We start from the raw sequence: 13,562 nt of genomic DNA on the forward strand, positions 1-13,562 counted from the left end.
TTTATCCAGCTGTTGTTTCAGGTGAAGGTGTCATCACTGGTGCAACGAGAGGACATGCAAGGATACTTTCTCTCTAGAAAAGTTTTGTTTGGATGAAGGTGGGTATATTACCTCAAGGCATCTGCTTTGTTCTTATGTTTTAGTTTTTTATATTATTGTTTTGCTTTGTTTGCATATTTAATAGAACCCAACTTTTCACTATTGATTGATTATGGTATGATTGGAAGTTTTTATTTAGTTGAGTCCTGGTTTGGAATTTGGATTTCATTAGACATCATAACGTAATCGCCCAAAAGAAGCAATTAAGATAATTGTTTGCAAATCGAGTGTCACTCTGTGACGCACTACTAAATGTGATTTTTAGCTGATAATTAATGTCCGAGAAGGACCCTACACATACGTTGAAACGTGTTTCATGATCTCAAATATCATATCTATCAGATCTTGCAGCCTGATGAAGGTGGCATCACAGCTGAGTCTATATTGGTGGTGCTGAGCTCAGTCAAGTGAAGTGACAGAAATTACTCTGCTCGTTATGACAGTGAAGGACTGGTATGCCATCACAGGGATCAACCACACGACAGTGTTGCCATGCGTATCCATTTTGATTGGCTAGCGTTGGCGCTTTAGATGTGAAAGTTATGTCATTAGTTATGTGATTGTGTATCTGCAGAGTTTACCCAATGAAGCTGAGTGTCCTAAAGTGTTAATGAGACGTGAGGAAGATGGTAGCTTCATGGCAGAGAGACATTACCTAATTATTACCTGATAGTATTTTTAAAATCACATAGTTTGTGAGTTGCCTTGTGTGATTGCTGTGGCAAAAAGTAAAGATTTAATTATCACGCAGAGAAGCACAGCAGGAGACATGGGAGACAACATACCTGGAGGAATAGTTGCAGCTGCAAGTAAGTTCACTTCTCATACTCATGTTTATGTTCTTGCAATGTGAGCCTTTTCATCTCTAATGTTGTGTGTGTGTGTGTGTGTGTGTGTGTGTGTGTGTGTGTGTGTGTGTGTGTGTGTGTGCGTGTGTGTGTGTGTTTGTGTGTGTGTGTGTGTGTGTGTCAGAGAACCGGCTGCAGGTGGTGAAGGGTTTGGAGGATGTGGAGGTGTCTGAGTGTGAGAGCTGCTCCTTTGAGGTGACCCTCAACCTGGCCTACATCGAGGGCGTGTGGAGCAGGGATGGGACACAACTCAAGTCCAAGCCCAACTGTCGCATCAGCAGGCACGGGAAGAAACACTCCCTCCTACTGAACAGGGCGGCTCTGGGAGATGCAGGCCTGTTCTCTTTCCAGGCTAATGGCGTTCAGACCTCAGGCCAACTCAGTGTCAGAGGTGAGATAACTCAAGTCTGTGCCTCATCTGAGAGGGTCATGTCCAGGTCAACGCAAAGACGTGCACATGTCTATGACCTAATTGAAATGATGTGAAAGCCTTATTGTATGTCTGATCATACAAAGCAGGCAATGGTCTAATTCACCTAAAGGGAAAACACAGATGACGTAATCTGATTACTTTGGAGATCCCCAGACCGTCTAGCTTCCTCAAGCACCACCAGCAGGTTGATTTTTTGTAACACTGAATAGTATTGGACATTAGAGTCTCATCACATTTATAAATGAACAAACAATAGACATTATTGACATGTCTAGAAAGTAGGCAAGGACCCAAATGGAGATGCCACATGGGGGTTCTAAAAAACAGTCTTTAAAGTAATAACAAGACATAAGTGAAACTAATAAAGGCAGGGTAAGTATCAGAAAAGGTGGAAAAGCAGACAGGAAGTAAGAGACTCACAAAAAAAGTTTCAAAGTAAAACAGGATATAAAGAACCCTAAGTGTAAACAAATATATACCGTATATCCAAATTCAATCCGTGAATATTTCTGGGGTATCAAATGGAGATCTGACAAGCCGATGCACAAATTCCTGTCTGAGTTGCTTTTAAAAGAGTTTAAAGTCGTGATTTGGATTTCTTTTGGCAGCTAGGGACATCAACATAGTGAAGGAGCTGGAAGATGTTGACACAATTGAGCGTCAACCCGTGAACTTCATGTGTGAGGTCAATCAGGTGGATGTGGATGGTCGTTGGCACCGAAATGACAGCAGGATCCGATCTGGACACAACATCAAGATCAGACACCAGGGCAAGTGACCAAGCATTTCAGCTCTATAGTGACTCAATATGCCTAAGTACTCCATTGTGCCAGAATATTGCATTTGATTTGTAACTTCTAGGGCCGATCCTAGGTGATAATATATACATAAAAAAGAAACAAAAACTTGTGTAGAAAAATAACATTTTCTTCGATCTGTGGGCAGATAAAACTCACACCCTGGTCTTTGAGTCAGTCAGGCCAGAGCACGCTGGAGAGATCAGATTCACTGCTGAGCGTGTATCATCCTATGCAACTCTCACAGTTAGAGGTGAGCCACTGGACTTTAACGCCACCACATAACATGAAATTATAGAGGAAATAGCGTCCAACATGTTTTAGTCACTTAGGGGTTTACAGCCTTTTCTTCGCTTCCTCAGAGCTCCCGGTGCAAATAGTGCGCCCCCTGAGGGTGAAGATTGCTATGTACCGGCATCGGGGTCTGCTGGAGTGTCAGGTGTCACGACCCAATGCTCAGGTCAGGTGGTACAAGAACAGGAAGGAGCTTGTGTCCAGTAAGAAGTACCAACTGATCAGCCAAGATGTCTACAGGCAACTGACCATCGACGACATCTGCTCATCGGATGAGGACACTTACACCTGTGATGCAGGAGATGATACGACCTCGTGTCAGCTTCTGGTGGAGGGTGAGATGCTTTTTGTCATTTTAACCATAGCAGTCACAGCTTTAACTTTATGGCCGGGTTTATGTTTTGCATTCTTGTAGCAATGCTTACTGTGTCACAAGTTATACCTATCAGAAAAAAGAAAAACACTTAAAAATAACATGTTTTCATGTGAATGTGTTTCTTAGGTGATCTAATATGTGGCAGTATTATTATTATAATGTAAGAAATTGCATCAGTAGTGTGTAATGTGTATCATGGCTATGCATGCAGAGCAGGCTATCCGCATAGTGCGGGGGCTGAGCTCAGTGGAGGTGATGGAGCCGATGCCAGCACTGTTCCAGGCGGAGACCAGCCTGAAGTCGGGGAGGCCTCCACGATGGACCCTGAACGGTGAGGTGCTGGAGTCGTGTGCAGCGGTGAACATCGACAGGGATGGCAACCTCCACAGCCTCTGCCTCACCTCCACGGACAGCTCCATGTCTGGCCCCGTGGTCTTTGTAGCAGGCAAGAGTCGCTCCAATGCTCAGCTCACTGTGACGGGTGAGTATCTCAGACTCTCTGGGCATAAAGCTCGAGGGAAACAGTTTATAGGTTGTCATAGAATATTGAGTCATTTAATAAATAAGTTATTAAGTATCCACTCAGTGTTTTAGACCTCCAAGGGATCTTATCACTACCATCTCTTCAGTGTGAGCCTGATGAGAAACGTGGATCGAGTGAATGGACGTTCAAATGTCTCTTTTCATTTCCCCCTTGTAGAGCGACCTCTTCAGGTTGTTCACCACTTGGACGATGCAAAGGTGAAGGAGAACAGCTCTGTGACTCTGAGCTGTCAGTTTGCTCCTTCTCCCCGGGTGGTGCGGTGGTTTAAAGGTCGCACTGCTCTGAAGACCACAAACAAGTACAGCATGAAGAGAGACGGGAAACGAGCAGAGCTGACCATCCATGGCTTGACTGGGATGGACGGAGGGCAGTATCGCTGCATGGCTGGAGGTTCACAGAGCACAGCGCATGTTACAGTAGAAGGTATAATGGATTGATGGACGGATGGATGGAATAGGGAGAATGGAATATTTTCAGATTGTTATTCTACTGCAGCTGTATGTTGTTCTTCATATAATTTGTCGTCTTTGTGATGCAGTGCGAACGCTCAAGTTGGTCAAACACCTTGAGCCAGTGGAAATTGAGGAGGAGGGTTTTGCCACTTTCTCATGTGAGCTCAACTACGTGGTCGCCAACGTGGAGTGGCTCGTCAACAATGTCCGGATCTACTCCAGTGCCATCAACAGGATCCAGCACATGGGCACAATGCATAGCCTCACAGTGAAGAAGCTGCAGCCTCAGCAGAGCAGGGTCACCTTCAAAGCAGGCCTTCTTTCTGAGACTACAATCTTAAAGGTCAAAGGTCAGCTAAGTAAATAATCGGATGTTTTTTATTGTTGATTTCTTAGAAATATAGGAGCCCCATTAACATTTGAATGTTACCCTTTGGCTCCAGCACGTCCAGCAGTGTTCCTGAGGTCTCTGGAGGATGCAGTAGGAGAAGAGCTGGGGGAGGTCTGTCTGCAGTGTGAGATTTCCAAAGAGACAGTGACCCCTGTTTGGAGAAAGGATGGTATGATCCTGACGGCTGATGATAAACATGAACTGCTCCAGTTCGGAAGGTCCATGGTACTGGTCATCCATTCACTCAGCAAAGATGATGCTGGACACTACACCTGTGACCTGGGGACCAGCCAGACCAAGGCTAAAGTCACAGTTCATGGTGAGAACCAGGGTTGCTTGATTTCCTTTACCTTGAAAATCCAGTACTCACATTGAGTCTTCTGTTAATCAGTAACTTGTATAATACAAAGATGTTGATGTTGTTGGTTGTCAATGGTGTCAAGTGTTTCTCTTTGTAACTGTGTGAAAACATGTATTTACAGACTTGCACATCACCATTGTTCATCGTCTGAAGACAACATCTGTCCTGGAGGGTGAAAGCTGCACTTTTGAGTGTGTGCTTTCTCACAATCTCGACGATGAGGCTTCCTGGACAATCAATGGCCAGGTGGTGGTCACCAACAGCCGTATCCAGGTTATCAACAAAGACCACAAGTATGAGATGACCATAAGAGATGCCATGCTCACTGATGCCGGAGATGTGGTCTTTACTATTAAAGACCTCAGCTGTAGAACCATGCTTTTTGTTAAAGGTGAATTACCTGGCTGTTTTAGATCAAATCATCAACATTTTCATATGATTGGGTATGTGAGTATACCTGTCTCTTTTAAGAGGATCATGCTTGTAAGTGTTTGTATTTATCCTCCTTCAGAGAAACCAGTGCACATCTTTAGGGACCTGCTGAATGTGAAGGCGGTGCCAGGCGAGGACGCAGAGCTGAGCTGTGAAATCACCAAACCAGAGGTCCCCATCCGTTGGCTGAAAAATGGTCATCTGATCAGACAGAGCCCAAGGTACGAGATGAGTGTGGAGAAGAACTTGGCGCGGCTGGTGATCAGAAACACCACCATCAGAGACTCTGGAGAATACTGCTGTGAGGCTGAGGGCATTGCCTCCCGTGCTAAGCTGGAGGTTAGAGGTAAGTGAGAGTGTTCAAGCTTACAGTAGTGTTTGTTATTTTAGTGTTTTGCAAATCAGTGCTACTATACAATGTCCCATTTTGCAATGTAGCTTGGTGATCCACAGTACTACTCTGTACTTCACTGTATGAACTTCACTGTGCCTCACAGAACTCCAGCACACGTTTGCGAGGGAGTTGAGGGACGCGCGAGCAGAGGAAAAAGCCAAAGTGACCCTTGAGTGTGAGACCAGGCAGCCAGCCAAGCGTGTGATCTGGTTGAAGGGAATGGTGGAGCTGAGGTCTGGAAGGAAGTACGTCCTCAGGCAGAAGGGCGTGCTGCTGTCTCTGACCATCTCCTGTCTGGATAAATCGGACACAGATATTTACACGTGTGACGTCGGCACCATGCAGAGCCGGGCACAGCTGACCGTGCAGGGTGAGAACATGGGAACACACGGCAGTGCATCACTGTGGTTTAGAGATGATCTTGTGCAGTAAGCTTGGACGGTATGGCAGTTTGTTTATCAATTCACAAAGTAAATACTAAACAATAAAATTAAGGAAAACACATTTGGAATTCCACAGGCAGTACAGAGCTGAACATGTAAGAATCAGAAATCTAATTAATAACATAATAATAAACAAATTAATTAGCTACTTACTTACTGTATATTTAATTATTGAATTCAAGGGTCTCTGCTATTCTATTAATATGTAAAATGTACATAACCCAAATATATTCAATATTGTATGTCACCAGCGTCACCATCATTATTTAGTATGGAGGTTGATTGAAGTCTCTAGTATCTACTGTTCATGATGTCTATTAGGATTTTGATTCTTCTTTGTCCTCTGTATAACTCAGGCCAAAAGGTTTTGATTCTGGATGAACTAGAGGACGTTGAGTGTCTGGAAGGTGACACTGTCACATTCAGATGTCGAATCTGTCCCAGCGACTACATTGGGGTTAAATGGTACCTGGATGAGACTCTGCTGTACACCAATGAGCTCAATGAGATCCAGATGGTGCCCGGAGGCTACAACACGCTCACATTTAAACAGCTTGCCCGTAAAGACACCGGCACTATTTCCTTCTCGGCAGGGGACAAAAGATCGTACGCCTCGCTGCTTGTAAGAGGTGAGGCTCAGTTTGAATGGAGTTTTAATATGTGCTTTCATGTCACAGTCCATTTGGTCTTGACTCGGTTTCATCTCTTTGTGCTCCCAGAGAGGCGTCCCACCATCATTAAAGCACTGGAGGACTGTGAGGCTATAGAAGGAGGTGGTTTGGTTTTGTCCTGCGTGACCTCGAAGCCGTGTCACATCCTGTGGTACAAAGATGGCTGCCTGATGTGGAGCTCCTCCAGATACTCTGCCAGTCGCTCGGGCTGCGAGGCTCGGCTGACGTTTCGGGAGGTGTGCAACAATGATGCTGGGGTGTACGAGTGCAGCGCAGGATCTGTTACTACTAGAGCTGTTGTAACCGTCAAAGGTATGAACCGAATTGTAAAAGGACTGTCGATACAAGGCTTTCACTATTAAGAGCCATTTCCAAAATATTGAGAAATGGTATCACCTTTCTGTTGTGTGTTGTAGCCATTCCTGCGGAGTTCACCAAGAACCTTAAAACTGTGGAGGCCAACGAAGGAGAGACTGTGACCCTGACCTGTGAGTACTCTCTGCCGGGGGTTCAGGTCATCTGGAGGAAAGGCTTTGAGAGCATCAGGCATGGAGACAAGTACGTGATGAAACAGAGAAGGACGATCAACTCTATAATCATCAAAGCCTTGAAGCCGGAGGACTCGGGAGAATATACGTGTCAGTGCCGAGATCACCGCACAACGGCCAGTGTCAAAGTGCTCGGTAAGAACCATGAAACCCAAAATCACAATCTTAATTTTAAGTTATTCATGAGAATAGTCTGTTACATTCACTTTTTTGTTAGATTGCTTTGTCTATTTTCAGTAAGAAGGTTAGTAAAGTAAATCAGATATTCAACAAATAACTCCTCTACATCTGAGCTCAAGTTGTTTTCATGAGTGATGACTCAATACCAGTTGTGTTTAAAGGGACCGTGCTGATTGTTGACATAAGGCAGAGGTCACCCAGAATCATTTTGATTGATCACAAACAGAAAATAGACACTCAGTAGAGCACATACCTCCACCAAGGCCCAACAGTCCCCTTAAAATCAAGTTTTGCTTGATTGTTTTCATCAAGATCCATTAATTACTAATGGGAAAATGGTGACAATGTTGGGAAATGGCCACACCAAAACTCTTCCAATGTTATCCAAACTCACACCACAATATAAATCCCTGATTCATTCCAAATCCTTCCAATGAACCTTGTGTGTAACGTCACGTTTTGCTTTCCAGCTATTCCTATTTCATTCATTCAACAACTGAGGAACACGCAGGCAGAGGAGGGCAACAATGTGACATTGCGCTGTGAGCTGTCCAAACCTGTGATTACATTTGAGTGGAGGAAAGGAGATGAGCTGTTGAAGAACGGGATCAAGTTCCAGATCAAGAGGAGGGAGACCACACTGGAGCTTCTGATCTGGAAGCCTGTGCATGAGGACAGTGGGGTCTACAGCTGTGTGTGTGCTGATCAGATGACATCTGCCACCGTCAAAATCACTGGTATGACGTCATTTTACAATAGGCCGACAAATAAAAATGTATCTTTATAAATAATGATTTATCTAAATCTGTTGTTATTTATGATTTCTCAGCTCTCCCAGTCACATTCAAGCAGAAGCTGAGGAACGTGGTGATCGAGGAGGGTAACACTGCGACGTTCCGCTGTGAGCTGTCAAAGCCTGGTCATACTGTGGAGTGGAGGAAGAGGGGGGAGGACCTCCTCAGGAACGGAGAGAAATATCATATACGGCAGAGAGACATGCTGATTGAATTGAGGATCCTGGATGTGACGCCTGACGACAGCGACATCTACACATGCATCTGTGGAAACATAGAGACGACTGCAACTCTGACTGTAAATGGTAGGCGTCTATTAAATCTATTTTAATAAGAAAATAGCATAATTAAATATACACAGATAGGTTGTGGTTCAATTATTCACCTCCTTTCCATTTAGCTCTTCCAATCACCTTCAAGCAAAAGCTGAAGAACCTCCAGGTTGAGGAAGGAAACAACATCACGTTGTGTTGTGAGATCTCTAAACCTGGAGTCCCTGCGGAGTGGAGGCTCGGAGGAGACGAGCTAGAGAACGGAGAGAAGTACCAGATGAAGCAGAGGGACAGAGCGCTGGAGTTGACCATCAGAGAAGCTGTGCCAGAGGACAGTGGTGTATACACCTGTGTGTGCAGAGATCAGAGGACGAAGGCCACTGTTAAAGTTATCGGTACGCTCACTGTGTGATCTCCTGCATGGTTGTTCACAGACTCGTCTTCATTTGCTTTGTATGTTTCAACCGCGTCCGTGCTTGGTTCCACAGGTGTTGCTGCCACATTTAAAGTCAGCCTGAAGAGCCAGGAGGCCGAAGAGGGGAGCGCTGTGACGTTACGCTGTGAGCTGTCCAAGAAGGGCGTCCTGCTGCAGTGGCAGAGAGACGGTCAGGTGCTTTCTGAGGAGATGTCTCGAGGGAGGTATCAGATGAAAGTAGAAGGAAAGACGGCTATGTTGACCATACTCAGTGTTCAGCCAGGGGACGCAGGGAAGTACAGCTGCATCATGGGGGACGAGAAAACCACGGCTGAAGTCAAAGTGAAACGTAAGTTTGAAGCACGAAAAGACAAATTACAACACATCTCATCCGTCTTTGCACATTCACGTACTCAGAGATATCAGTTCCATAAATTTGCCAGATTTCTTTCATCAAGATCCCATGAATTACTCCATGGAAAACACTTTGAAAACATTTTGAAAAACACTCTTGCAATCCTCATCTGGAGCCACACCATAATCTTTTTTACATGTAATCCTGCTTACAAACAAACCAACCAGCAAACAAACAAACAGACAGGAGTGAAAACACAACCTCATTGGCTAAAGTCAATATACATAAAGTTAGTATTAAGTTCAACATCTTAATAATAATAATAAGATAGCTTTAAATACAACAGCCTTGTGTTATTTGTCCCATGTGTCTTCTGAGTAAGTGTGGAAGAGGCCTCTGCTTAGACTCATTCGATTAAAGTTACAATTCACTACTTTCTTATTCATTGAGTAAAGAAAACGTAAGAGTGACTAAAAGAATGACTCCTACTACAGCACAACCTGTGACCTTCAAGCGAGAGATCCAGCATCTGGTGGTGAAGGAAGGGGACAGCGGTGTTTTCTGCTGTGAGCTCAACAAACCGGGAGCTCCAGTGGAGTGGAGGAAAGGCCGAGTTGTCCTGAAGCCCGGACAGAAGTATGAGATGAAGCAAGAGGGACGTCTCACTAAACTGGTTATCAACAGTATAGAGGAGAGTGATGCTGGGAAATACACATGCCAGACTAAAGACTCCCAGTCAACTGCTGAGCTTATCGTGCAAGGTGAGACAGGTTCTGGTCAGAAAATGCTCCCTGCAACTTTAAAATCCAGACTTTTAAGTATATCCTTTTCTTTTTTTGTACATTTTTCAAATGTGTCCAACAGAATCCCATGAGCGCAGGCGTCAAAGAGGTCAGCTTAATAAAAACAACATAGTTTCATTTAGACTGGTTTCATAGTCCTTCAGCCTGAAGTCTGACAATGGAAAGTCATCTTCCAGGATCACATGACTCAGTGACTCATATCATATCTATATCATTTAGACAATAGTTTGTAATTCATCCATCTCAGCTGTTCTGTAACTACATAAAACTATTGTATCATGTAGAATTTTCATTATGTAACTCATCACTGATAATCATTATATTATAGTATCATATATTGTATTATAACACAATACATTATGGTTTATATTACAATCCATCATTTATTGTTTTATAAACTGTTATCAGTGTACACAGTTTATTTATGAGTTTTACTTGTTTTGTAAGCATACCTGACTGCTGCAATATAATTACACAATATGTAATCTGTTAATTCTAGTTCTACATTATTAGACTATTGTTAACAGGTTTTTCTTTTGGGAGTCATTTATTTTGACTGGTTCTTCATCCATTCATTTTTTTGTCTCTAGCCTGTGCCCCTTTGCAAACTGTACCATAAACAAAACTACCAAAATATAGTTTGGGTAGTTTATTGACATAACACTAATTCGATCATCAAATCTACTCGTACATGTATTTAAAGCTATTTTTCTGGTTCTCGGTTGTTGGCAGACTTACCACCAAGTTTCAAGATGCCACTCGTCAACCAGGAGGTGACGGAGGGCAACAGTGTGGTTCTGCACTGTGAGCTGAACAAACCTGCCCCGTCAGTGGAGTGGACGAGAGGAGGTGAGCCGCTGAAGAACGGAGACAAGTATCAGATGAGGAAGAAGGAGCTCCAGGTGGAGATGAAGATTGTGGACCTCAGTCTGGACGACATGGGAGATTATACCTGTTTGTGTGGTGACCAGAGCACAACAGCCAGGATCCTGGTGAATGGTGAGTACAGGGGAGCATACATTTAGTTTCTTTTGTGCTTTGCCTGTACTTGACCATACGATAATTAAGACATCACTGGGATTAAACCTATTTTATGTATTCGTACTATACACATAATAAGCTGTTTAACTGAATTTGATCAAATATATCAGTGTCGCACGGTTATATAGCAAGTTGTTATCGCTTTAGAACAAATGTGCCACAGTGGAGCTAATTATTAAATAATTCTGAATGAATTTAATACAAATTTGATAAAAATGCTCAATATATATAAATGATATTTTATCCCCCGCACATGGCAGAGCTTTGAACCAGCGTGGCTTCTGGCGTCTATCTTTGCATCTTTTACATTTCTGTTGATGCTGTTTGATTGTTTGTGTTTTGTTTTCATTTACTCCAAAGAAAACAGAGGGGTGCGCTGCAGGAAATATAAAATACATATATTTTTCATACATTAACTATGTTATTTACTGTAACTAAGCCCTATCCACCAGCAACAGTGAGTAAGATAGATATTTATCAACATGTTTTAATCATTCAGATGTTTTATTTCCCTCTCTAGAGCAGCCCATCAAATTCCTTCAAGAACTGAAAAATATCCAGGTGCAGGAGGGTAACGGGGTGACACTGTGCTGTGAGCTCTCCAAACCAGACACTCCTGTGCAGTGGAAGAAAGGAGACAGTGTGTTGACGGGCGGAGAGAAATACCAGATGAAGCAGAACGGCTCCACGCTGGAGCTGCTCATCAGGAAAAGCTTGCCTGAGGACAGTGGCACATACAGCTGTGTTTGTGAAGACATTAAAACCACTGCCACCATCATCGTCACTGGTTAGAGGCATGACAAATTATAACACAGGATGATGCTTTGATAATTTGCACAACCTCTAATGTGCCTCTCAATTTCCCCAGCGATTCCAGTGACTTTCAAGCAGAAGCTGAAGAACCAGGAAGCCGTGGAGGAGGGCAGCGTGATGCTGCGCTGTGAGCTTTCTAAACCAGGAGTCCCAGTGGAGTGGTGGAGGGATGCTCAGCTTCTGAAGGAGGGAAACAAATATCAGATGAAGCAAGAGGGCAGGATGGCTGAGATGCTGATTAGAAATGTAACCCTCGCAGACTCAGGGGAGTACTGCTGCTCTGTTGGCACTGTGGTGACTTCAGCTGACATCAAAGTAAGAGGTAGGCTTCACCCCAACCAAGACTCTTCTGTATCTGAGCCACAGTAAGAGAGACTTGGTAGATCATTGGACATAGGAAATAAGAATTATTTCTAACTTTCGATTCTGTTTAAATTGCTGTTCTTCTTTCCCAGCGCTCCCTGTAACATTTACACAAGAGGTTGAGAATTTGGAAGTGAAGGAAGGGGACAGTGGAGTTTTCTGCTGTGAGCTCTCCAAACCTGGAGCTCCAGTGGACTGGAGGAAAGGCCGAGTTGTCCTCAAACCTGGATACAAATATGAGATGAAGCAGCAGGGACGTCGCACAGAACTGATCATCAACAACGTGGAGGAGAGCGATGCTGGGAAATACACCTGCAAGACTAAAGACAGCCAATCAGGTGCTGAGCTCGCTGTCAAAGGTAAGACCAAGAATCTGAAAATATGATTCAGTAAAGAACTGCTCTGAAGTAACTTTCAGAGAAAATAACCACTGATGATGGGCCTACTCTCTCCTAGCTCCTCCCATCACGTTCAAGATGAAGTTAAAGAGCTTGCAGGTGGAGGAGGAGAGCAGTGTGACATTGAGCTGTGAGTTATCTAAACCTGGCCTCGCTGCGGAGTGGAGGAAGGGAGAGGAGCGTCTGAAGAACAATTTCAAGTATCAGATCAAAAGTCGAAACAGCATCATGGAGCTGACCATCAAAAACTCCCAGCTGGAAGACAGTGGACTCTACAGCTGTGTCTATGGCGATGCCAAGACTACAGCCAATGTTACCATTACACGTAAGGGAGCGCTGCATGCAAATATGTTTATAAAAGATGTTGAATCCTTTTTAGAAATTAAGAAATTCATAATATTTAGGTTTTAAAACTATGCATTTAGATTAAAACTGTGCAAAAGCCGGAAACATTATCTTTGAAGGAAAACAGCAACAAAAAAACACCACTAACCAAGCAGCTATATTTGTGTGTTTTTAATTTAATAATTTGTGTCTTCTAGGCATACAAAACGTTGAAATAATTTAAAATAGATGAAATTGTATAAAAACATTTTTACCATGCACCCACAGCGATTCCCCTCACTTTTAAAATGGGTCTGAAGAACCAGGAGGCCTCTGAAGGAGGCAACGTGTCCCTGCACTGTGAGCTGTCCAGGGTCGGGGTGCCTGTGCAGTGGTGGAAGGCCGAGGATCAGCTCTCTCAAGGCGGGCGGTATCGGATGATGCTGAAAGGAAATGTAGCCGAGATGCACATCAAAAACGTCCAGCCGGAGGATGTGGGACAGTACAGCTGTGTCTTTGGAGAGCAGAAGACGACGGCTGAAGTGAATGTGCGAGGTATTTGAAAAGCTCCTATTTTGTGTTTCCTACACAATGTCACTGTTAACACATGATATATCACAAAATTAAATTCAAGTCCACTGATTTAGTTCAGGTTAGGTGAGGTCAGTGTTTCTATGATAATTTCTATGATAATTCAGTCAGTGTGTGACTGTTTGGAGTT

At 43.7% G+C, this 13,562-nt stretch overlaps 1 protein-coding gene across 1 annotated transcript in view; it reads left to right on the top strand.

Moving 5' to 3' along the window:
• The window catches only part of obscna (obscurin, cytoskeletal calmodulin and titin-interacting RhoGEF a), a 40,388-nt gene that overhangs the window by 175 nt on the left and 26,651 nt on the right, over nucleotides 1–13,562 (top strand). Inside the window, exons 2-28 of the mRNA XM_062395653.1 lie at nucleotides 22–98; nucleotides 851–908; nucleotides 1,072–1,338; nucleotides 1,989–2,150; nucleotides 2,326–2,430; nucleotides 2,540–2,806; nucleotides 3,059–3,328; nucleotides 3,548–3,814; nucleotides 3,930–4,193; nucleotides 4,287–4,553; nucleotides 4,717–4,986; nucleotides 5,107–5,373; nucleotides 5,525–5,791; nucleotides 6,221–6,493; nucleotides 6,584–6,847; nucleotides 6,952–7,218; nucleotides 7,734–8,000; nucleotides 8,093–8,362; nucleotides 8,458–8,724; nucleotides 8,818–9,093; nucleotides 9,594–9,860; nucleotides 10,635–10,901; nucleotides 11,464–11,730; nucleotides 11,812–12,078; nucleotides 12,212–12,478; nucleotides 12,576–12,842; nucleotides 13,130–13,396. Of these exons, the coding sequence (XP_062251637.1) occupies nucleotides 93–98; nucleotides 851–908; nucleotides 1,072–1,338; nucleotides 1,989–2,150; nucleotides 2,326–2,430; nucleotides 2,540–2,806; nucleotides 3,059–3,328; nucleotides 3,548–3,814; nucleotides 3,930–4,193; nucleotides 4,287–4,553; nucleotides 4,717–4,986; nucleotides 5,107–5,373; nucleotides 5,525–5,791; nucleotides 6,221–6,493; nucleotides 6,584–6,847; nucleotides 6,952–7,218; nucleotides 7,734–8,000; nucleotides 8,093–8,362; nucleotides 8,458–8,724; nucleotides 8,818–9,093; nucleotides 9,594–9,860; nucleotides 10,635–10,901; nucleotides 11,464–11,730; nucleotides 11,812–12,078; nucleotides 12,212–12,478; nucleotides 12,576–12,842; nucleotides 13,130–13,396 (6,490 nt within the window). The 5' untranslated portion in view covers nucleotides 22–92. The remainder of the gene's footprint in view (nucleotides 1–21; nucleotides 99–850; nucleotides 909–1,071; nucleotides 1,339–1,988; nucleotides 2,151–2,325; nucleotides 2,431–2,539; nucleotides 2,807–3,058; nucleotides 3,329–3,547; nucleotides 3,815–3,929; nucleotides 4,194–4,286; nucleotides 4,554–4,716; nucleotides 4,987–5,106; nucleotides 5,374–5,524; nucleotides 5,792–6,220; nucleotides 6,494–6,583; nucleotides 6,848–6,951; nucleotides 7,219–7,733; nucleotides 8,001–8,092; nucleotides 8,363–8,457; nucleotides 8,725–8,817; nucleotides 9,094–9,593; nucleotides 9,861–10,634; nucleotides 10,902–11,463; nucleotides 11,731–11,811; nucleotides 12,079–12,211; nucleotides 12,479–12,575; nucleotides 12,843–13,129; nucleotides 13,397–13,562) is intronic.

Source organism: Platichthys flesus, chromosome 9 (assembly GCF_949316205.1).
Source record: "Platichthys flesus chromosome 9, fPlaFle2.1, whole genome shotgun sequence".
NCBI lineage: Eukaryota > Metazoa > Chordata > Actinopteri > Pleuronectiformes > Pleuronectidae > Platichthys > Platichthys flesus.